Here is a 23,151-nt window from a genome sequence, read left to right on the forward strand (position 1 = left end):
TTGCTGAAGAGTCTCGATATTTCGTGGAGGAATTTCGCGAATAACTGAGCATGTGAAGATGCGAGTCCTGCATATATAGGCTTACCTACTCTGCTGATCTCGGGACAAACCATGGACATAATTGGACTCGGTGGTTTCGCTTTCATTGTTAGATTTCCATGGGACGTTTATCACGATGCGTGACGCTGCCCCTCCGGGCATACCGAACTCGTCCAGCATTGTCTCAAGCGCTTAGTATTGTCATCGTTTCGCGGTATTGCGGCCCCTGCCCGTGCCCTCCAAGAAGATGACCCATCCTGAAATAATTCCTCTATCCCTCCTTCTTCTCTTCTTCCTTTCTCTGCTTGTCGCAATCGCCCGCCCTCATCTCGAAACTTACCCCCCTGCTCCCATATCTTCGCTCCTTCTTGCCCAATCACTTCGCTATTCAACATTCCATTATTTTTCTTAGATATTTTCATTTACTTACTTGCTTCTACATATGATTAATTTTTTGATAAAGACGCAGTCAATTGTTCTTGCCGGGTGTCCTTAATGAAGTACTTGCTGCTGTAACATTGTTTGGACCGATTTAATGCTTACGGCTTATTAATAAAGTTAACGCGTGTGAAATCACATTGGCCAGGGCAGGGGAGAATTAAGCGCCGCAGCCAGGCGCAGATGGAACGCGTTAATTTGGTAAATTTCTCCACTTGTTCTCTCCGCGTTAACAGCCAGTTTTTTTGAACACTGAAATCTGCATCTCAGTTATTTTTAGTTTTATTTATAATTACGTCAAGGAAAGCAGTATCCGTATTAATACGAGTAACGAGGAAGCATGAAAAATTTCCTGAATTGACGAGAAGTCTTGAAAAATTGTCGATCAATCTTCGCTAGAACTGCAGGAACTCGTTCTGCACGCTGATCGAGAAAATTTTAGGAAAGTTCGCCGTGCACACTGAGCATCGTGCATCGCATCGCACTAATAAAGTAACAATTCGATAAATTAACATACATAGACCGCAACTACCTTCTATAAGTATCGAGAAAATGACGTCGATCATTTTTATGACGAATGAAAACAGCAAGAAATTTCAGCACAATTACAAAAATAGAGTGCTATAAATATACTATAAAAATACAGTGTAAGATCAGTAAATAAAACAATTATTTATACTAATATATAACATTCTGCGCATAAGTATATATAGTATAATTTAAATGTGCAATAATTTACAAATTTCTATGAATTTAAAAGAAAAATAGCTTAATGATTAGTATCTATTGTTGTTAAGTCTAATGAGACTCTTGGAGAGTTTCTCCTCCATCTTGAAAAATGCCGGTAGTTTCCGAGGGACAGGTGAAAATGCCACAGCGCAAAAATCTAATTAGTAGCTTAATCTATTTTGTCAGTAATTTACGGTAACTCGTTAATTCCGCATAAAAAACAGAATTTCCTATTTGGGAGGGTGGATAGAAGCATAGTATAATACATACACTATATATAATAGGCTAGTACCGGGGTAGCTCGGCTTCATTTTCTACCGTGCAAACATGGAGTTATCATCGAGCAAAGTTATTGTTGTTTCATTACTATTTTTTCTACAGTGTGCCTGGGCCGAATTTGGTTCGCCAAAACTTACATCGAAATCGAATCGAGTACCGCACCACGATAGACGCTCCGGACCCAGCATTATTGGGTTTGATTCGGAAAATGGAAACATAGAAGTGAGTTCTTCCAATATAAAATCGACTTAAGGTTTTTGCTGTAACAAGAAATACGATCCATCCTTATTTTTCGACACTTTTGTACTATATATGTATTCTCTTAGATCAACTGGGACGTAAGTGTTCCGTTCATCACCATTCCTATATCTCACAGCGAGCATTCATCCGGTGGTGTTCCTCCATTATTCAAAATAAATACAAAAGCATTGGGAGTCGCAGGACTAGTGACAACAGTCGCAGCCCTCACAGCTCCTCTTTTTGCAAACTCTTTGGAACCGCATTACCGTAAGTAAATCGAGTGAGAGAACACGATTTGTAGTACATATACTGCTTGATTATAGGTTCAAACCGCAAGGCAGATTGGACAGATTACGCTAGTGAAGCCTTTAGCAACATGATTCCGCACAGTTCCTTTATTGGTCCATGTATGCAATATGTGATCTGTTCGGCGATTTCCGCTTCAGCTCGATCCGAAAATCCATCGAGCACCGAAAAAATTTTAGATGGCTTGTCCAGGTAATTTTAACTAAATTTTAACAAATTTTCTTACATACTAGTACTTCTCGTGTTTATTTAATATAATATTTCGTTTGGATCATAAATATTTTGCTGTTTCAGCAACAAATGGTTTAGTCAAGCTATAAATGGCACGGCAGTGGAGGAAGCTGTACTTGTAGGACGTGACGGATCACGTGACTGTTCTGCGGTTTACAAGAATTGCTCCGTGAACCCGAGACTACTGCAGAACATAATGAGCCAGCTGGGCATTGCGTAACGCAGCCTTGGAACTTGTCAAATTTCGATAGTGGGCATTCTTAAAATGTGGACAGTGTTTCAATTAACTTGATCCGCGAGGTGTGTCTCGTACAATTGTCGTTTAATTATAGTATAAATAAAGACAGGTGACACTTTCACTTTTCTGGAATCAAATCTTATTTCATGACCACCATCGCATAAGAGAACCACAAAGCGCAACTTCTAAATCTCTACGCTTGTCCATTGTGGTACGCGGGAACAGATAAAAATTATCACAGCCACGATATATACTAGGTACAAAAAACTTATCGTTAGAATTATACTACCACGAGTGATTGTAATTTTATAAAATATTTCGTTGCTTCTGCGGTTCATTCGTAAGCTCGTAAATGCTCAAGAACCCGATTAGATTTCGTCATTACTGCTAGGTCGAATGGAGTGCAGTTCGTCTTGTCGGTTATGGAGGCATTCGCTCCATTTTCTAGCAAGAAAATCGCCACAGATAGTTTATCGTATATAGCAGCGAAATGCAGTGGTGTCATGCCTATTAAGTTAGTCACCGATAAATCTGCTCCTGCTATTTGAAATGATTTCAGCCTCCTCACACTTCCGGTTGCAGCAGCAACGCACATCTTTTCTCCTATCAAACATGCATATTCATGCAAGTGGGCACCGCACTGAAGCAGAATCTTGATAATCTACAAAAATAAAAATTTTACTTCTCAATGTCATTTCTTATATTACATTAACGGGATCCCTCACGCGAGCTTTACTGACAGTACAAGTCAATAAACATTTCGTTTAATAAAAGTCAAATGCGAAGCAAATTGCCAAAACGGGCTTCTTTATGACAAGGTGCCAATTCTAATGAGTCAAACGAGATTAAAAAAACTCAAATCGGATGAAGAATAACGCTGTACCACTGTCCCGCGTTCTTGAAGCGGAAATAACCAAAAGTAACCTCTCTTCAAGAACGCGGCCCAATGGTACAGCGTTATTTTTCAATTAATTTGAGTGTTTTTAAGTTCGTTTGACTCGTTAGGACTGGCACATTGTCCAACAAATGCCCGATTGGTCAATTTGCTTCGCATTTGAATTTTATTAAACTAATTGTTTATTGACTTGAACTGTCGATAAAGTAGGCGTGAGGGATCCCGTTAAAACTTAAATAAAGTATTTCTGTATGAGCATTCACCTCGTGATGGTCATTTTCGATCGCTTCCGTCAACGGAGTACGACCGAATCGATCCTGTATGTGCACACTGGCCCCCATTTTTAATAAGCTTTGCACGATTTTTAAATCCCCCTCTCGGCAAGCTATGTGCAACGCTGTACGGCCATCAGCATTTTGCTGAGAAATGTCGGCGCCCTAAAACATGATCTTTATAAACTACTGAAACAAGTATAGTATCATAATTGAATAATTGTAACAATCTTACAATATATTGCAAGATTACAAGATTGACTCACGCATCGTTTCAAAGATTCTAATTTCTTAACGTCTCGCCTAAGAACAGCAGCATTCAGCATGGCCGGAAATAGAATAGAACCAAGTTCTTGGAGCTCTTTGGCAGACGAAATCCTTAAAGAACTGGCTACTGCCTCTACCAGGTCCAAATCCTGGATTGTAGAAACCTTTCCATTCGAAAGCTCTCCTCTCAGGTTTATTTGTATGCTATCCTTTTTCATCTCGATACTCCAATCTTTCTTTGAAAGAACATAGGCTAGCTTGGTCAGAGCAGCTTCTGGTGTCAAGTCGAATCCCATTATTACACCTGGAGAAAAATAAGTTCACACAGGCTTGTTAATTCATTAGATATGATTATACATAATACAACAAAAATTGTCACCTGCATCCTCGAGCAGCTTCGCGGGTTCGTAGAGGCTAGAAACAGTTCCACTGTTACATTGGGTCACATTTACAATAATCACCCCACGTTCGGTGGCAGCTCGGAATTCATCCATGATATCTTTCCGGTTGGCGGGAACATTTCCCGCCCCGTAAGTCTGTAGCACCACCCCCTCTATCGGTGACTGAAAGAAAGCCTTGATGAGATCCGATGTGATGCCCGGAAACAGCCTAAGAAGACCAACGTTTCGATTAAGCGAAGAGTGCACGTTGAACTTCTCTATATTGCACGGCCGGAAGATCAATCGATAATTGACTGAAAAATATATTTATCTCTGTGATTCTCGCAACTTTAACACGACTTAGATAAGTGGTATGGTCAACAAATGAATACATAATACCCTCGATGTTAATCTCCGCTTTGGCAAGGGGTGGAAAATTGGGCGAATCGAAAGCCTCGAACGACGATGCGGCAGTCTTGATCGTTCGATTTCCTCTCATTAGTTTTTTATTGAAAAAAACGCAAACTTCCGGTATACTGTAGTTCGCAGCTATAATTAAAGACGTAAGGAAGTTATCCATCCCGTCGCTACGAGCTTCAAAGATGGGAACCTGCGATCCTGTGACAATCACGATTTTTCCCAGAGCCTCCAGCATGTACGACAAAGCGGAAGCTGTGTAGCTTAAAGTATCTGTGCCATGTAGAACGATGAAGCCATCAAAGTACTCATAAGATTGCTATAAACATTAGAAAAGAGATGAGAACTTTTGTAAGCAGTTATTTGTTCTTATCGTTGATTCAATAATTTAACATCTCTTACTTTGATGTCCTTGGCTATCCTAATCCAGTCATCCATAGTCATATTACTCGAATCACACAGTGGTGAATACTCGATGACGCTGTAAACAACACGTCGACTGTTGTTCTCCGAGACTCTGAGGAAGAAATAATTAATCCAGTTAGTATCAATGGATGCACTCTGAAAAACTTACATCAACTTGACCCTGGTATTGCAATTAATCTTATAGATACAGCTCGGGGACATTTTATTGCACGTCGATCCCGATTACCAATACAGATAAACTGTGTCATAAGTATATAAATATTGCGAAATATTACTATATTTGATGAGAAGAGGCTGGGGGACGTAAGAAAACAAACGGCCGGATTGTCAGTAACTTAGCTGCGTATACTTACTTTTCCATAGAATTTTACTTGAATAGGTACTTACGGTAGAACCAAGGGCCCCATTGGTCCGTACGTTTCTTCGGCGTATTCCCGGTCGTGCATGTGGGGATACAGCCTGAGTTTTTTCACAAAAACATTGGGAAAGGGTACCAGAGCTACAAAAGCCACGTTTCAAGATTTAATCAAATGTATACAATATTGAATAACAATACCAGACAATACAGTAATTGAAACCACAATTTGACTGAGTCATAACAATTCACATCTTTATCCTATTAATAATAATAATAACAATAAAAAGAAAACTACGCACTCGACTTCAATCGACACAGAAGTTCGAATTTAAATCAATGAATTATATTCTAATGTACAATTAATCTAGTGGTAAAATATGGAGGAATTTCTCTGTTGTTGACTCAACAGGTGTAAATAAGCGTGGTATAAGGTACGGAATGGGATAAATGAAGACAGCAGAGCTTCGGATAAGAATGTTGAGTGTTTGAAGTTGCTCGAATTATAGTTTACCTTGATTCTCGTTTCTAATCATCCCTATAGTACCTCCGGTGTAAAGAACGAGAACTTTGCCTTCCATGGATCTTCCGGCTGAGATTTCTTTACATGTGCCATTCACGCAGTTCGAATGTCGACGCTCTTTCACCTTGTCCCGAGTCGAATTCATCAGGTTGTTGGAAAGAGTCGAAAACTTGCAGCGTGTAAACAATTGTGAAAAAAACTGTCCTGCAGTGTCACGTTAGTTGTGTTTTCTTTCACCCGGTGTCTTGCAGCGAGAGAGGGGCACGAGAGCCTGCTGATCTGTTGACTGACGGACACGGCTGACCTGACTGACGAGAAACGGAGAAACGCTTCCAGTGTAGCTCTTAAAATCGATGATTTAAAGCCCAGTACTTTTATGACTTAGCCAATGTGACTCACTTGCCTACTTTTGCATTATAGTGTACTTCCAGCTAAAACATAGGTTTTTGCATTACCCGAGATTGTGAACTTCCGAATCTCGCAGATTCTACATTGCAGGATGATGTAATACAGGCACTATTGATACCGAGTCCTCACGCTTGAGCAGTTTTTATGGGTGCTCCGGTGGAGGTATCACGTTTTTCTAGCGTGGTTTTCTATTCCAAATTTTCGGCTAGATTTTTTGTCGCCGGCTCTAGCAGTGACACACCTTCAACACAATTATTCTGCGCCGATTCACCACTGCCGCGACTTTCAGCTATTTTAAGCCAAACTCATAGGCGTAAGAGTCAGTGGACCATAATTTCCCAAAGCAACCGAAAGCCAAGCTTCATTTTTCTCTACTTGTACAATAAAGTACTTGAATTTTTTTATAGTCTAAAAAGAAATATATTGATTTTTAAATTATACTGGTTTATCAATTATGACAAAAATAAAGATGGCGAATTTTCCAAGATTTTCTCTCTAAAGCCTTTTTAAAGGCAAATTCAATCAAGTTTTGTGAATATGGCGTAATTTGGCAAAAAATTCGAGAAATCTGTCGTCTTTTAGAAGAATCTGCTTGGTCAAAGGAGAAAGCAACAAAGATCGATTAATATAAGTTCGAGATTATTTTCATTCTATATATTCCACAATAAAGCAGATTTTATTAAATTTTGTTATTCTTTTCTCATCTTTGACCTTTCGTTTATTACACAGAGTGTAATGGAAACTTTGCAAGCAATTGAAATATTCTATAGTTTTGAATTCACTTTTTGCTATTTATATATTGATCATTTGCTAAAAATGTCAAAGGATTACGAGAAAGAAGGATATAATGCAATAATACCAATTGTACTTACTATGTTTACGAGCGATGAATAGAAGAAAATCTTAATACTGAGAAATCTGACTTCAATATACTTTAAATATAAATTCTTTTGAATTTGTTCTAAACAATTATTTATGTTGTTTTCTCATTAACCTTGACAAGAGTCTGATACATAGTAAAGGTTAAAGAAAGAAAGAAAAATTTATACTTTCGGATTGAGATTTCTTTGACAATATTGGCTTGAGAATAATTATAAAATTTTATAGCATACCAAACGAATCTCTGTTCCCGCGGAATTTGAAAGCATGTTCGAACGGTGTGTTTCAAACTTTTTCTTGTGTCGACTGCCTTCACTGTAAAGTCGTTGACTGCTAGATTCCTCTATTTCACGCATGCGCAGTATGCATTTCGTGGCCAGCTGCAGCGCTTTTTAAAACATGGAAATGTGCACTGCATATGCGCAAAATAGGAAAATCTGACAGAAGTCGTTATTGCCTCCTGCTGTGCATTGCATTTTGCGCAATAACAGTTGTTGTTAAAAAAGGTGTAAAAATTGAAAGTATCATCAGTTGATCAACATTGTCTGGGCCTTTCATCTTTCCAAGTATCGAAGTTTCACAACAGATGTCGCTTAGTTTGATTATTGAAAAGAGAAAACCGAGAAAGAACGAAACACTGCAAACAAACATACATTCAATATTTTGGGACATTGCTGCTTCTATTATATTCTACGAAAAATAAGATTAAGTTTAATACTTATTTATTAAAATATTCTATGCACAATTATAGTGTTGAACTTCGATAATATATTTCTTTAAGCCTGTATACTTCAATTTCATTCTATATATTATGTATTAGAGTGATTTAGTGAAAGATACACAGTGGGAAGTAATTTCAAAAGAAAATATAACCTCCAATTTAACGACAAACCTTTAAATTTTTCTCTCCAAATAATACTTATGATTGTATAATATGCTATCAATAAAAGATAATATTAAGTCAACGTTATTTTGTGGGCCTAAAGAATTGAGTAAATCGTTCGCTTTCGAGGTGAGTTGCGAAGAAGCGTCAAAAGTTGCCATACATTATCAAATATAGTACATATGTATACTGTACGCTATACTTTATATTATGATTGTATAGTATAAAAGAGGAGGGGGTTAAGCGCAGTTAAATTCGCTCCTGCCGCACATGACACAGCACACCAATGGCATCATAATAATAGACCGGCTCTCGGCTGTTTCCTCGCTTATAATTTAAAAGTTTTCTTTGCAGGCTGCAATTTATTGGGCTAACGAGGGACGCAACGTACTTTACGTTGCACCAACGTCGTTAGAATGTTTGCCGCCAAGCTGCCACGATAGAAGCAATCCGGCACCCGCAACTTTCAGACTCATGAGATTTATGTAAGGAAAAAATACATGTTGATAAGGAGCGAGCAAGCGCCGAGAAGTAAAATACGATTAAATTGCTTTGCACTATTTTTGTGATTTACTGTAAAGTTATATATAATTATTTCTGATTTATTCCACTACTGAAATAAGCCGTTTCCCCGAAAGTACCATTATATGTTAATATAGTATGTAGAAAAATAAACGTATAGACAAAATTATTTCTTAAAAAGAAATACACTAATCGTATGATCAGAATAAAAAATATATGTGAAAAACTTTAATAATAATTTCGATGTATATTTTAAGGTACCTAACGGATTACGAAGATCTGATCAAGCAGTTCAGCCAGCTACACACTTTTGCCACTCTGCCATCCATATTGATCATTGACGACCTAGATCATTACTTGCACAAGCAAAATGTCAAAGAAGAATTTAATATGCATGCTGCTAAAACCTGTGCCCTTATTTTCGATACGATGTCGTCAATTTCAAGAATTTTAAAAATCGACGTAAGTCAACTGAAATTCCATAAAGGTTCGGTTCCAAAATTTAGTTTAATCGAAGTTTAACTAATTAAACTCCAGTTAAAAAAATAGTATCCGGTATGAGAAGTATACTATTTTAACTTAAGGTTGGCGAAAATTATGAGTTTAGAACCGGGCCACAGTCGAACGTATTATTCTGTATCACAATTCATTATATTACTAAAATAATTTTTTTATAGGTACACATATGCGCCTGGTATTCCTCGGCTTTGGACAACACTATTCTTCACAATATGTATTTTCGCAATGTATTTACCATTAGCGAGGATGAAGAAGGGAAAAGTATTTTATTGCAGAAAGTTACAAATTTAAAAAACAAAAATGACTTTCCTTCCTATAAATATTCTAAGCTGCAAGACGGCACACGAGTCTTGAGGCAGATCTTGCGTGGAACAGAAGAATGATTTGTAATAATAAGACGGTTTGTTTTTTGTATCTGTTATTGCAAAGTAATAAAAGAGAAAAGTTAATGCTCCTATATCGACCTTTTCTGTTCTACAAAGTGGCGAAGGAAGATCGAACGGAGCTAACAGCGAAACACACGTGCAGCGTTGTATAATCGCAGGTGGATCGGTGGAGTTGGCGTCCTATTGTCTGCCTCTCTGGACCCTAGGGAGACCCCCTCTTGAAGAAAGTCTTGAGGAGGAATGGGAATACCCCCTACTGAACTGAACCGACCATTTGGTAGTATATGTACTAGTATACGTAGTACATACAAACGGTCCGAGACAATCCGACGCTGTCAGAAGTCCTCCCTCGGCCAGGCTCCTCTCAACCGAGCCTGCTGGTAATAAATCGAAGATGAAAAGAGCTTAGGATCCTCCATGGGAGAAAAGGAAGAATTAGAGGGGGAAAAGGCCAAGCTAAAAATGCGAAGATGGCATGAAACGATATTACCAAGAAATTCAGCGGAGAAATATTCTAAATGGAAGTAAATATATATAATTGATTAATGCAAGTAGAGAACTTAATAAAATGCCACAACTGCTGCAATTGGTAGTTTGAAAGTAACGGTAAATCACGAATATTATTATGTATGCTAGTATAGAATTTATGTTTATGTTTACGTATACTATATTACATTCGATGTGTGTATAGAGGAATGAGATAGATAGATAGATAGAGAGAGAGAGAGAGAGAGAGAGAGAGAGAGAGAGAGAGAGAGAGAGAGAGAGAGAGAGAGAGAGATTATATTCTGACAGGGGTACGCATACCTGAGTGAACAGGTGTGCCAGTCGTAGAGGTAGTGCAGTGTAGTGGAGGCTGTCTGGCTATAAGCCTGCTGCTGAGTAATAGTAACCATTCGAGTCCCTTCATACGGATAACCGGGACTCAATCGCAGTATCCCACCAAACAATTTAGTCATACGGTGCTGATTCTATTCGCACCAATTTCATTCCATTATACTTCATCGTTGTGATTTGACTCTCCCGTCATCACAAACACATCCATAAACGGATGTCTAGAGAGGAGAAACACCTGTTGGGAAGAAAGTAGTAGAACGAACGAGAAACAGCTGTTGCACAGCATCTACTACATATAGATGTAAATTTTACTTTCATGGTGCACATGCGGTTACCAACGAGTAGCTAAGAAATTAATGAATGTATGAGTATTTCAGGAATTCCACTTGTAAAAAGGAGTAAAAGGAGTCAAGTGCAAGCGTCGTCCATTCGTCTTACCTGTTCTTCAGCCAATCGCATCAAGCAAATGGACTTTTGGTCTTTGAAATATTACTGATTGTGATATGCTGGAAAAGCGCGTGTAGGCGATAGGTGGAGCAAGCGTACTTGCTTCTTCGAGTCAACTAGATATACATTATTTATGTACCACTGTGGTACCACACGCATTTGGCATACATACATACACCCAACTATGTAGTATGTAATTAGAGTTGGATTTGAAATTTAACGAGGTGCGTGCATGGATGTCCAGAGGTGTTGGACTTTTAAACAACGCGAGGCTAACGTTAAATGAATATAACCATTATAACCCTTGCCCCAAGCCCCACCTTCATCGATCGACCACTCTATACGAGTCTCCGCTGACTGCTCTGCTGGCTCGCTGTTAAAAGCTACATTCCATTGGCGATACAACCAGTTCTGGTTCTGAATCGATTTCGAATTCTCGATGACTCATGGATCCTCCTCGCCCGCATCTCGACTTCCCTTGCACTCTGGTGTTTTGAAAAAAGGAAAATCAAGTATTAATGAAGAGAGAGAGAGAGAGAGAGAGAAATACGGATCTTCGAATGATCGAATTGCGTCTTAATTGGAGAATTTCGCTGGTTGGATAAAAAAAGGCGCAAGGGTCGAGATTTTGGCTCGATATGAATTATTCCCAAGTCGAAACTTTAGACGGTAGATAGAGTGGAGTGAGGGAAAACGAGGAGGAGGGGGAGAAAAGAGTCCGAGAGACGAGGAGCAAAGCAAAGACAGACGGACGGACTCGTAAGTCGTAGCAGGAGCGCAGAGGGCGGCCTGTCTACTCGCAAGCTGCTTGCTGTTCCTTCCAGTTGCTTGAGTTGCTCCAATAGACGGCAAGTGGCAAGTGCCAAGCCAGTTGCCAGTTACTCGACGACAGTCGTGCCAGTTGCCACGCTTTCACGCTTCTTAACCAATCAACCATTTTACACACACCACGCACTCTCCACTCTCGTTAGCCCCCTGTTTACGGAACACCCTTGATACTTAATCCCCCCTCCCCCTTAATCACTCTCTTTTCTCATTTCTGCTTCATTTTTATTGTAGGAAAGCTCGTGGCTCAATTTTCAAGAAAGAGCCAATTTTTGAGAGTGTCAAATTTCTTCCCTTGAAGAAACTGACTGGCTAATACCGAAGGAGGGAGGAAACTGACAGGGGGACAGAAAGAAAGACGAGAGAAAGAGAGAGAGAGAGAGAGAGAGAGATCATGATACTAACGAGGAGGTCATGTGTCAGTAAAGCTGCAGCGTGTGAATGTGCGTGAGTGCATCGGAGTGCGTGCCGGTCCTTCGACCACCGACGACACGCGACGAGACACCGCTACTGAGGACAGGACAGGATGATGATGATGATGATGATGATTTTGATTATACGCCATGTCGCTATTCCACTCTTATTCCTCGTCACGCTTTCCACCGGCAGCAACTCCGTTGCCATGGCCAAGGTATGATATACGACATATATATATGAATTTTACTTATCGCACGTTTCCCCCTACAGAAAAAAGGAGACACGCGGAACGACGCTCCTGATAGTATAGTTCTTTATTTGCACCGCGCCAAGTAAAGCGGATAGGTAAATAGCGGTATCTATCTAATAACGGCCGATCAAAGACCTTCTCTTGCAAATATAGCATAGTCGTAGTATCACGTGGCTAACCAATTATCGTTCAAAGGAAAATAAAAGCTACGCATGGCGAAAGATCAACTCTATTCTGATGGGAGGATTTTTTGAGGAGGATGTTGTATTTACAATTTATTTGTACGCTGGATCCTTCATTCTTCTTCTTATCGCTCATCAATTGCTGTGGTTCGCTTCATTGAGCAGGAAAGAAAGAAGAAAATGCTACAAGCAAGGTTTCTTTAATTAGAAAATCGTGTGGATGGAATAATACTCTGCAGTAGAGTATCTACGTCTTCTTTCTCTGGCTGAATAGGAAGGATTCACCTGATTTTAAACTTCAGCTACAAGTTTAATCACCAATGCTACTCTTGCCAACTGTTGACGAACTCAGGATGGTTTCTGTGCACGTACGTCGATCAATCGAGCTGCTACACGAAGAAAATATTAAATAAACTTTTACTATGTGCCCTCAGTGTTGTATTATAATATCTTTTCATTCCTGGGAAAATGATTGATTTTCAGGTGCATCTTAATGATCACACAGTAACTTTAAGTCTAAATTCAATCATTTTTCTAAAAAATTAAAAGAAATTATAGTAATATTGAGGATGTACAGCAAAATTTACTTTAACATTTTCTCCATGTACACGTACCAGTGTAACGCTGGGTGTTCGTAGCTCGGAAAATTGTCATGGATTGTACCAAGCAATGGAAAAAAAAAGATTGGATCGAAGAACAGAGGACAAGGAAGCACAGCATGCGAGCACACGTGCTTACTGCATTGTGAAAACTTACTTACCAAATGGCTAAACGCTCTATTACGGAATTGATCCTTGCCACTAGCAAGGACAGTTTTAGAATACACAATACATTCTGTTTCAATGATTAGAACAATCGCACGATGCTTAATTGGCAATTGAATATTTTCTAATATGTCGGTGCAAACAGGTCAGGATGTCAGTCACTATGGTCTAACAGTGAAGAGAGACTACCAGTAAATATTTAACCTCGCACAATGTTATTGTTGTCCCATTGCGAGAGGGTTAATGGAACTCGTGCGCCGTAATTCGTTCCAGTTTAGTGTACAGTGGCTACAGAAGAAACTTGTATTGCGTACGATCGATCGTCGTATTATTAATTAAACGAGGGTCAATTGCTTCCTGGAGTCTTCCAGGCGAGTGGGGATTTGTATGTATACACACAATTATAAAGGATTAATCGAGTTTCACGAATGATGCTCGTTAACGCCACGTGTAATCCGTTTTCTCGTTGCTTTCAACGACAAATTGCTGGAATCGAGATAATTATTGCGTTTGAATTTTTCTCCAAGTTCCAAGCTATTCTATATTTATATATATAGCTGTTAGAAATAATTTTCCCCACTCGTACTGGAAACGGTATTTTCTTTTATTTATCCCATGAGGAAACGATACGTTACGACCGATTGCTCTACAAGCGTGTTGGTAAACCCGTTTTGTCTCGCACCAAATATCGCTCAGCCACGGCTGCTACACCGTGATTGGATCGTTTATTATCGCGACGAAGAAAGGTCGCTTATCAAAAGTGCTCGATTCGATCTCTCTATCGGATTTGAAGAAATTGCCCGAAGACATGGAGAAAAGCTATCGAGAATGTTCGGCGCGAAATTTCTCAGCCGAATCTCGGCGTCCCTGAGAGCAAGAGAGAGAAAGATAGAGAGTGGGGGAGGGGGGCTCGTCCTTCGAAAAGCCCCGTTCGTGCGCGTTCCTCGGATCAAGTGCGTAAAGTGGCTAATAAATAAGCTATGTACTATATATGTATATATAGTAGTATACACTGTATTAATCCATCGCTTTGCCACTTGTGTATCTTTTATCTTTTTCTCTCCTGTTCTCTTTCTTCCGATAGGGAAAAAAGTAGTTTTTTCCTCCGTCCAAGAGAGATCCGTTGAATGCTGCGAGTAGAAACAACACAAAGAGGCCATTATATTGCGTGTATATCAGCAACGATAGATCGATCTCTTTGCTCTTTATAAGTAGGAGTAGGCGCCACTCTCGTTACGAGAGGAAATCAACGTATCACACAGGTTTCCATACGGTAGTAATTGAGCATGTTGGCATGATTTGCAAAAGGAGAAGTGAACAAATTAAAATGAAAAAAGGAAGAATATGAGAGAGAGAGAAAGAGGAAATACTCGTTGTATTAGAATCGCAGACTACTACGCTACTGTTTCACCTTTGTCTCACATTCCTTGACAAAGCAATTATATTAATGTTATAATAGATTACCTCTCGCATACACATGTAATATTAAAGATATTATTGGTTTACAGGACGAGTGCAGGAAAAAGATAGCAGAATGTATTATGAACGGGGGCTCGAATACTCCAGTATGCGCCAGTGATGGTGTCACGTACCCGAACCAATGTCAGATGATTTCGAGGCAATGCCAAGGGGTATCCATCCTGATCAAGCACACGGGTCCTTGTCCAGGTTTGTGTCATATACTTTTCTCTATCCTAATAAACTAGAACTCTACATATATGAGAGAATGATTTTAGAGACTCCGGCATGCCTCTCGGCAAGGTTGACGGCTAGACCTGGTGCAAGACCAGTTTGTCGTCCCGATGGCACTTACGCACCAGTCCAGTGCCACACCGAGACCGGATATTGCTGGTGCGTCACTCCCCAAGGCAGACCATTGCCAGACACCTCGGTTAAACACCAGCGACCAAAGTGCACCAAGCCTGGCTCTAAGCTGGCTTCTGTTGCGTCCACCAGAAGCAGTAGCCAGAGAAGACGTTCATCTCCTAATTGGAAGCAGCGGAGACACCATCAATACAGCAGACAGGAGTACGCTGCTGGAGGTACCAGACACCGCAGCAATTCCTGCGACAGATCTGAAAAATCAAAGTTCAACAGCAATCTCATCGAGAATTTTAAGATTGAATACAGACGCACCAATATATCCGTTGACGGGGACAAGAATATCGAACGTGTTCTGTCCTGGAAATTTGTCACTCTGGACAAGGACGGCGATGGATACCTGGATAGAGCAGAGTACAAGGAACTCAGGAGATTGGCCAGAAAAGCGGTTCGTCCTAAGAAATGCGCCCGCACCTTTGCTCGCACTTGCGATCTCAATAGAGACCTAAAATTGTCTCGACAGGAATGGGGGGCTTGTCTAGCCAACGATTTTACTTGTGAGTGTCTTTTGGATAACCAGAAGAATCAATATTAGATCAGGCCTCTTTTATATAATCTTAAATAAGCGCTGTTGCAATTGCTTGTTTGTAATTTATCGACTTAACATGGATTGAAATTTTGTTTGAAATTTTTATACATGCTCGTATGCTTTGCTGCTTCTTGGCTTTTTGATGTAACGCTGGCTAAACACGAGGGGTAACATCTATCGAGACATTTCTCGTCGAGAGAGGAAAAGCGTGAATAGAGCGAATTAGGCTGTATTAATTGTAATGATTTTATAATGAGATTTTTGCTGGGGTAAACGTCGCAGCAAAGTGTCGTAATCCATTGAAGCGGAAGTACGTCGTCTAACCCTGCATGTGCATAGTACGAGTACTAATGCGAGCTCTCAGTATCTGCTTTCTGCATCTCCCCCTCCACGCCTTCTCTCAAAGCCCAACGTTCATTTTAACATTCGTGAATCTTACCGGAAGTTTGCCCACACATTGAACCAATTGACCTCGTGTCGTGGCTGATACTATGCATACCGCCTTCTTTTTTCTTGCCTCGTCCCTTCATCAAGTGACGCCCACGTACTACTTTTGCCATTAATGTAACCTCGTTCTGACTACTGAAATTTCGCCTTCTTCCCTTTCCTTTCCTTTCCTTTTTAGCCCTAGCATGACGCGAGATTCACTCAATTACCCCGCACTTTTGCTCCCTTAGTCATTTATACAATTTAGCACTCTAATAGTCGCTGCTGATGCGCTACGCTGCGATGCGCGCGAATGACACAAAACAAATTGTATACTACTATACTGTAGGTAAGGTCGGTCGGCTGAGTGACATCATTGTTATCATTTAGTACGTTTGTTCTTGTCGCTGAACCCCGCAGACGCACGCTCCGAGGTCCCAGATGCCCAGAGGACCAGGGCTACGGACCAAGGTGAGTGTCCTATCCTTAGAATTCCAAGAGCTGCCATTTCGATGTAAAATTGCCCTTGTTTTGCAGGCAGCTCTTCTTCAAATTCCTTACCTAATTAAATCGATTTCTCGATGAGGCATTTCCGTTACCACCCCTCCTCGTCTCTCAACCCTGTTCGCAGAGACTTCAATCTTATAAATAAATTCTTAATACGTGACGTTGCTGACTTCTCCCTAATCTACAGCATGCAACTCTTATCTTTGGTTCAATTTGGTGGGTGGTGACGGTTCTCTCTGCATTGTATCTTTGAGAATCACTGTTATTAACAATTACAGTGATTCGTGTTAATAGTTATCCAGCTGTAAATAAAAATGCTGAAAATAACTGAACTATATGCTAATACCATTAGTTCACTTTTTTTCTGTTTGTTTTTGTATTTGTATATATTTTTTTTCACGTTTGTAATGAGATCGGTAAGCTAAAACGATCTCGTGTATAGAAAGAGATATTTCTTGTAAATTTAGAGTACATTTTGTTTACAGTATTGAAAGGTAATACCGCAGCTATCCACTCGAGGCCCACGTTCAATGACGATCCTTCGGAAACGCAAGAAGAGAGCGACAGTAAGCTAATATTTTTCGTTAAATATACTAGAATGACATTGATGTAAGTATTTTTGATCTTGACCGTTGTTCTTTTTCTTTTCTAGCAAATGACTGCATTTCGGATAGAAGATCCGTACTTGAAGATCAAAAGCAAAATTCCCAGGAAAAGTTTTATATTCCTCAATGCACCCCAGATGGAAGATATCACAGAATACAATGCTATTCTGGATATTGTTGGTGTGTCTATCAGGATACCGGGAAACCCATTCCTGGCACGTCATCCAAGGATAGAGCACCTAATTGCAATCCTGTGCCAACCCCAAGTAGACCAATGAAAGGTAAATGAATAAAAAGGATAACGCTTATACATAACCTAAAGCTACATACGAAGGTGTTATGCTTACTGACCAATCACGTTCATTTCTTAGGTTGTCCAGAATCAAAGAAACAATTATTCCTGAGAGATCTGATGGATCTTATGCACAAGAAAATGAAAGCATCTACAACTGACTCCGATGAGACAACAGCCAATTGGCAAGCCTCGAATGAGGAGCGTGTGGCAACATGGCATTTTGTGATGCTTGATAAGAATAAAAATAAGGTTCTTGAAAGGAAGGAATGGAAGAGTTTTAGATCAATGGTGGCAAATAATAGACAATTGCGAAGGTGCGGCAAGAAATTACCAAGGTACTGTGATATCAATAACGATAGAAGAATCAGTATGACGGAATGGTTGAGCTGTTTGAACGCACATCGACCAGTTACGGGTGAGCATTTGTGAATTCCCTTTGACGTCTAACAATATAATATGCAGTTTATCGATTATCGAAGTAAACTCTTTATTTTCTTTCTTTTTAGCCGACAGTCCAGAAAAAGCATCAACCGCAAAACCTAAGAGAATGGGACCAAATCCTCTCGATCGGTTTTTAAATGATGACGATTAAGATAATTTTATGTAATTATGTGATTACACGCACATAGTATATTAGTATATATAAACACTTCATTGAAAATGGTCGTCGGTGGTACAAGCATTAATTGCATTTCAATTCAATGCATGTAATTATAGAACAGATCACCCATTACAGCCAGCTCTATATCTGTAACTTTTTATTTTGTGGATAAATATGCCGTAGTCATGCCGAAAAAAGTTTATTAACTTTTATTATATTTAACTTTAAATTTAGTGCAGCTGCTGCCTTATACTATGTATAATACATATAGCTATATAATATAATATAATATTATATTATACGTTTTAAAGCAACCATGTATTTTGTATATATATTTACATGAGTATGGCTAAATTTTGCTTCCATAATATTACTAATGTTAAGTTCCATAAACAGAGGCAAGTGTGTATATGATAAAAAAAATATCTCAAGGTTATAAACATGAATACGATAGTTTCGTAATTTGTCTTACTAAGAAATCCTGAGAAAAAACAACATTTTATGTAAATCTCATTGATGGAGAGATAAACGCACGAAATAAGTATTTTCTTTCTGGATATACTAAGGAAGAGGAAGTTTTGGGGAAGGAGGTGGGGACGATTGTTAATTATAAATATTAGTAAATCAGCATCTCATAAAACGCACCACGTATAATGGGCAATATGTATAAAATACTAGTTTTGAGATCACACGGTGTATTACAGTACGTATTATATACATACACCGACACTTTTTTATAGGTTATTTGTTGGTGGGATAAAATAGAGGAATAGAATTATAGCGAATTAGAACGATTATAATAGGACCATCATTCATCAGTATTACAGTGATTATGGTAACTATACTGCCTGATAGTCTTGTAAGTGCTTACTTGTGTACCTGCCCCGGTAAATGTCGTAAATGTGGTGAAAATGAGAAAAGAGAGGTTAGGTCATTATGGTAGAGCAGTTGTAGGAGTTGGTGTTCCGTGTTAGAAAGAGCAAGAGAAGGGGTGGTGAACGGGGAAATTGGCGATGACTGAAGAGGGAAACGAAGAGAAAAGAGGAATATCATTGGATGGAGGGAGATGCAGGATGTCGACGGTCCGCCATTTTGGCGGTGACGCGCAGCGCAGAGATCATGGGCTCAACCAGTGACGAAGCTACTGGAGTTTTGACGTGGCTGCTACGTACCTGCCTGTTTGCCCACTCCGATTGCAGCAAAGTTGGTGACGAGAAATACGTAACTGGTAAGTACCCAGCTGGAGAATAATAACAACCGGACATGGACCACTGCACTTATTCTATACTCCCAAAATGCTTCTCAGATCGTGTGTGTTTTATTTGACGGCTAAGCAGACAGAGTTTTATGTTTGCCAGAGAATATGCCCTGAAATATGGCGTCTTAAGAGAGATGTAGAAATTCTTGAAAAGAGAGGAGGAAGGGTTACGTCGTACTTTGAACGATATCTCTCGATGAAATCTGAAAGCTCCTCTATTAATATAATCACCAGCCAACGCACTCCAATAAATTTTTCTCAGTGATCCCATTCTACATTGCTGCAAACATCGTTCAAGTGTTTATTGTTCTCGTATTATTTTTAGATCTGCTTATGTAAATGACGCAGTAGCACTGCCGAGTGCTCACTGGCGGGAAATTTTAAAACTCGGCAGAATCGTACAATACTTACGGGTAATTCATTTATACAATTTCTCAACTATTTTATCAATGTAGTCTCTGCTGTATCTTTTTACGTACTAATTGCTTCCCAATTACATGATTTTTCATTTCCTAAGCTAATGGAAATATCTCTCTTTCAGGGCGTCTAGTCCCCAGGCTATGGAAAGTATGGTTGAAGAAAACGGATCAGCCATTGACCCGCTATCTCAAGGAACTCAAAGTGGTGATGCTGCTCCTGTTATTCCCACATCGGTACAGACATTCACTAGAACACATCAGCAGCAAACTCACCATCTGGTATCTTCTACCAGCATTGTGCAACTAACGCTACCTTCGTCAGGGATGACACAGGTATACAGGAGAGACTCCTGTGTATCTATGCCTGAGAAATCTTTCCTTCCCTTTTTTTTGTAATTTAAAAGCATGCGCACTAAATTAATTTATTTTATGATAATTGTTTTCCATTAAGCAAATACCACCGTGTATCTATTAAACTTTGCATAATGCTGGTTCTACCATACAATTAGAAACCAATAATAAAAAGATATACATCTTACTGTATCCATTCATCCATTGTAATATCATTTGCATGCCTTCATACAGATGGAATATGAAAATATCAGGAGTAAACAGGATTTTATAGTAAATTACATATAACTAATTGATTCTGCAGATGCAATCAGTAATCCAGCCAAATCAACAATCTGTAATCCAAACAGCGACAAATATCCAGCCTGTTGCCATATCGAAAGGAAATGTTATTCTTGTTAGCAAACCTAATTCTGTAATTCAAACAACACAAGGAAGTTTGCAAACTCTACAGGTAATTTTTGGCATAGATATAAATTATTCTTTAATAATAAGCAAGAAATTTATTTCTATTATTTTGTCAGGTAGTGGAGGCTAATAGTGATGATGAGAGTCTTACAGATGAAGAATCACCAAAAAAAAGGAAAGACATAACCAGACGGCCGTCTTATCGAAAAATATTAAATGAACTTGGAGGGGGGGAAATAGCAGGTAAGAAAACCCATTTTATTGTTAAATTAAGAAGAAAAACTGTAGGAAACATACTACATGCACTTATACAACTGGCAAAATATCTACAGCATGCGTATTGTTCGTTTCTTGCTTATTTTATGGAAACTAGAACAGTTTTTCTTTTGCTATTATTTAGCAGATATTATTTTGTGAAGTATAAAGTGCATGTCAGTTCATTCAAAAATGGGTAATTTTTTCATTTTGGCTAACTAGCTAACTAATGTAGATTGCAAGAAGATAGATTCAACCTAAAAATTTGTAAGCATATAAAATATGAAGTAACTAAGAAGGATGCCATGCCATGTTAAGCATCATACAACGATGAAGGTAACAGTAAACAATGTTTAATGTATGAACAACCTGCAAAGCAAGTACTAAAAATTCTCCTCTTTAATGTCAATCGGGAATCTTTAAAAATTTAGGCTTGCTTTACATCCAGTACTCCCAACAACTCAATCTGAATTACATAAAATTATGTTGTCTCATGTTTCCTTTTGTGTATATCGTCCTACAGTTTTTGTTAAATTAATTTTTTCCAATTCTTTTTTGTATGAGCTGACTGCATTGATTGTCTTTAACTGTTCTCAATACTGTAAACGCGAGTAAAAGATCAGGGTTAATCTTTGATCGATCTTGTAAAATCACGTTAAATTATTTGAGCATTTTTTATTGTACTGGGAGGGTTGAATTAATTCGGTGTTACAGACGGTCGTTTGCCTCCCCTAGAATCTTCTTCCGAGTGTGATTCTAATGTGGACAGTGAAGTGTCTTCCCACTCGCTTCATTATCAGACAGGTTGGTTCAATTTTCTTCTGTATATCATCGTGTTTATCATCGTATCCATTATCTCTTTATCCTACGTTTCCTTGATGAATTCTTGTTGGGAATGGTGACATACATGTGTAAAAGGAATATTGTTGTTAAAGCAAAAGCCCTAATCCTCCATGTACCGCCTAATGTTGTACTATGTGCCAAAATGTTTAATTGGTGTGGCATCCTGGCTTAAAGATGCAATTTGCTAAATGCAAATTATATTCAGCAGAAATAATGAATCATTAACTGTTAACGGCAATAATGAGAAAGGAGGCCACGTGGAACATTTGTTCAAACTGATCACTGTCTTTAACGATTTTTTGATACAGTTATTCCTGCTGGTGCTATTCAAATTGCAACCCAGGGAGAAGGAGTTCCAGGACTTCACACGTTAACTATGAGCAACGCGGCTACCGCCGGCGGAGCCATTGTACAGTACGCGCAAGGCCAGGATACGCAGTTCTTTGTACCAGGTGGAATTTTTTTGTTTAATAATTCATTATTCTTCACAAATTCTTTAGTCAATCCTTTTGTTAATGATTTCCAATTTTCGAAGGATTATTTATAACTGAATGTACAGTTTCTGGCAATGTTTCAGCTTACTCAGGACACGGCGTAATTGTCGAGGATGCTGCAAGGAAACGGGAATTAAGGTTGCTCAAAAATAGGTAGGTGTTTTTATTTAGAAAAAAAAGGAGACTAGAATTGAGAAAGTTTTCATCAAATCTTTGACTTTCGTGTTGCAGAGAAGCGGCGCGCGAATGTAGAAGAAAAAAGAAAGAATATATTAAGTGTTTAGAAAATAGAGTAGCGGTGCTGGAGAATAGAAATAAAACATTGATTGACGAACTTAAGTCGTTAAAAGAATTGTATCAGAAAAAATCTGACTGAGGTTGGTGTTTGAAGACATTGAGGAGTTGTATCAAAACTTTTAACCAACTAACAAATTTGTACATGTTTGTTCACATACATTGTTCTCTAAACTTATTCTCCTTTAGTCACAATGTATGTATATGATAAGTGTTTCTGTAATATACTGTATTTAAGTGCGAATATGAAGGCTTGTGAAACTTGCTATTACTAAAGCGAGAAGCCAAAGGCATATGCATTGCAAAGCAGTAAATACATAGGCAGATATGTAGGAAATCAATTATATTTTGGATAAAATTCAAAATGGTATATACCAGTTAAACAAAGTGACTTCATATAATTTATGCTGCATTATGAACATAATTATATTACTAAGGTTGTCTTGATTGTACAAATATTCGACTTTAATATTTTCCTCTATAACTTCCTATTAAATTATCAACCGCGAGAGTTGTAATGTTGCAATTTAGTCGGAAAACGATCATGTAATTGAAATTGGTCAAATTTGAACGAAAGGGATCAAATTAATTTTGTTCGTCTCTAAAAATTACCAGAAAGCCATAATTGTCT

General features: G+C 38.8%; 5 protein-coding genes and 1 long non-coding RNA gene across 11 annotated transcripts; 4 read left to right on the forward strand and 2 right to left on the reverse strand.

Moving 5' to 3' along the window:
• Positions 1 to 27: 27 nt before the first annotated feature.
• LOC136781903 (uncharacterized) lies at positions 28 to 2,496 on the forward strand. 2 transcript variants are annotated; one of them, XM_066740921.1, is made up of 5 exons: positions 28 to 678; positions 1,588 to 1,707; positions 1,812 to 1,992; positions 2,049 to 2,223; positions 2,326 to 2,496. In XM_066740921.1, the coding sequence occupies exons 1-5, from the start codon at positions 661 to 663 to the stop codon at positions 2,480 to 2,482; spliced, it is 651 nt and encodes a 216-aa protein (XP_066597018.1). In that variant the 5' UTR covers positions 28 to 660; the 3' UTR covers positions 2,483 to 2,496. The 2 variants fall into 2 exon arrangements, with proteins under 2 accessions (XP_066597018.1, XP_066597008.1); XM_066740911.1 differs by having other exon boundaries at positions 29 to 1,707.
• Positions 2,497 to 2,825: 329 nt separating this feature from the next.
• LOC136781834 (L-asparaginase) lies at positions 2,826 to 7,605 on the reverse strand. 2 transcript variants are annotated; one of them, XM_066740841.1, is made up of 10 exons: positions 7,316 to 7,605; positions 6,562 to 6,851; positions 6,027 to 6,466; positions 5,545 to 5,656; positions 5,134 to 5,248; positions 4,714 to 5,050; positions 4,314 to 4,628; positions 3,934 to 4,238; positions 3,659 to 3,832; positions 2,826 to 3,161 (listed from the first exon to the last, which is right to left on the reverse strand). In XM_066740841.1, the coding sequence occupies exons 3-10, from the start codon at positions 6,178 to 6,180 to the stop codon at positions 2,835 to 2,837; spliced, it is 1,839 nt and encodes a 612-aa protein (XP_066596938.1). In that variant the 5' UTR covers positions 6,181 to 6,466; positions 6,562 to 6,851; positions 7,316 to 7,605; the 3' UTR covers positions 2,826 to 2,834. The 2 variants fall into 2 exon arrangements, with proteins under 2 accessions (XP_066596938.1, XP_066596945.1); XM_066740848.1 differs by lacking the exons at positions 6,562 to 6,851; positions 7,316 to 7,605 and having other exon boundaries at positions 5,545 to 5,616; positions 6,027 to 6,059.
• A 315-nt stretch (positions 7,606 to 7,920) lies between these two features.
• LOC136781911 (uncharacterized) lies at positions 7,921 to 12,372 on the forward strand. Of its 2 annotated transcripts, none has more exons than XM_066740943.1 (6): positions 7,921 to 8,334; positions 8,560 to 8,690; positions 8,985 to 9,189; positions 9,405 to 9,646; positions 9,791 to 10,238; positions 11,976 to 12,372. In XM_066740943.1, exons 1-4 carry the CDS (start codon positions 8,257 to 8,259, stop codon positions 9,627 to 9,629), a joined length of 639 nt encoding a protein of 212 aa, XP_066597040.1. In that variant the 5' UTR covers positions 7,921 to 8,256; the 3' UTR covers positions 9,630 to 9,646; positions 9,791 to 10,238; positions 11,976 to 12,372. The 2 variants fall into 2 exon arrangements, with proteins under 2 accessions (XP_066597040.1, XP_066597031.1); XM_066740934.1 differs by having other exon boundaries at positions 7,922 to 8,334; positions 9,729 to 10,238.
• Positions 9,874 to 19,864, reverse strand: LOC136781934 (uncharacterized). 2 transcript variants are annotated; one of them, XR_010824038.1, is made up of 3 exons: positions 19,371 to 19,864; positions 10,440 to 10,704; positions 9,874 to 10,006 (listed from the first exon to the last, which is right to left on the reverse strand). It is a non-coding gene; the product is annotated as an uncharacterized lncRNA (long non-coding RNA). The 2 variants fall into 2 exon arrangements; XR_010824037.1 differs by having other exon boundaries at positions 9,898 to 10,009.
• On the forward strand, positions 11,171 to 20,049 carry magu (SPARC related modular calcium binding-like protein magu). 2 transcript variants are annotated; one of them, XM_066740855.1, is made up of 10 exons: positions 11,171 to 12,372; positions 14,863 to 15,022; positions 15,091 to 15,732; positions 16,581 to 16,661; positions 17,183 to 17,263; positions 17,350 to 17,583; positions 17,674 to 18,012; positions 18,104 to 19,426; positions 19,782 to 19,869; positions 19,998 to 20,049. In XM_066740855.1, exons 1-8 carry the CDS (start codon positions 12,268 to 12,270, stop codon positions 18,187 to 18,189), a joined length of 1,728 nt encoding a protein of 575 aa, XP_066596952.1. In that variant the 5' UTR covers positions 11,171 to 12,267; the 3' UTR covers positions 18,190 to 19,426; positions 19,782 to 19,869; positions 19,998 to 20,049. The 2 variants fall into 2 exon arrangements, with proteins under 2 accessions (XP_066596952.1, XP_066596959.1); XM_066740862.1 differs by having other exon boundaries at positions 16,611 to 16,661.
• A 1,871-nt stretch (positions 20,050 to 21,920) lies between these two features.
• On the forward strand, positions 21,921 to 22,602 carry CrebB (Cyclic-AMP response element binding protein B). The gene is made up of 4 exons (XM_066739000.1): positions 21,921 to 21,966; positions 22,041 to 22,184; positions 22,268 to 22,379; positions 22,458 to 22,602. The coding sequence occupies exons 1-4, from the start codon at positions 21,921 to 21,923 to the stop codon at positions 22,600 to 22,602; spliced, it is 447 nt and encodes a 148-aa protein (XP_066595097.1).
• The last annotated feature ends 549 nt before the right edge of the window (positions 22,603 to 23,151 follow it).

Source organism: Prorops nasuta, unplaced genomic scaffold (genome assembly GCF_024137725.1).
Source record: "Prorops nasuta isolate Cenicafe-Biocafe unplaced genomic scaffold, Cenicafe_Pnas_1.2 PNAS00002, whole genome shotgun sequence".
NCBI classification, from domain to species: domain Eukaryota; kingdom Metazoa; phylum Arthropoda; class Insecta; order Hymenoptera; family Bethylidae; genus Prorops; species Prorops nasuta.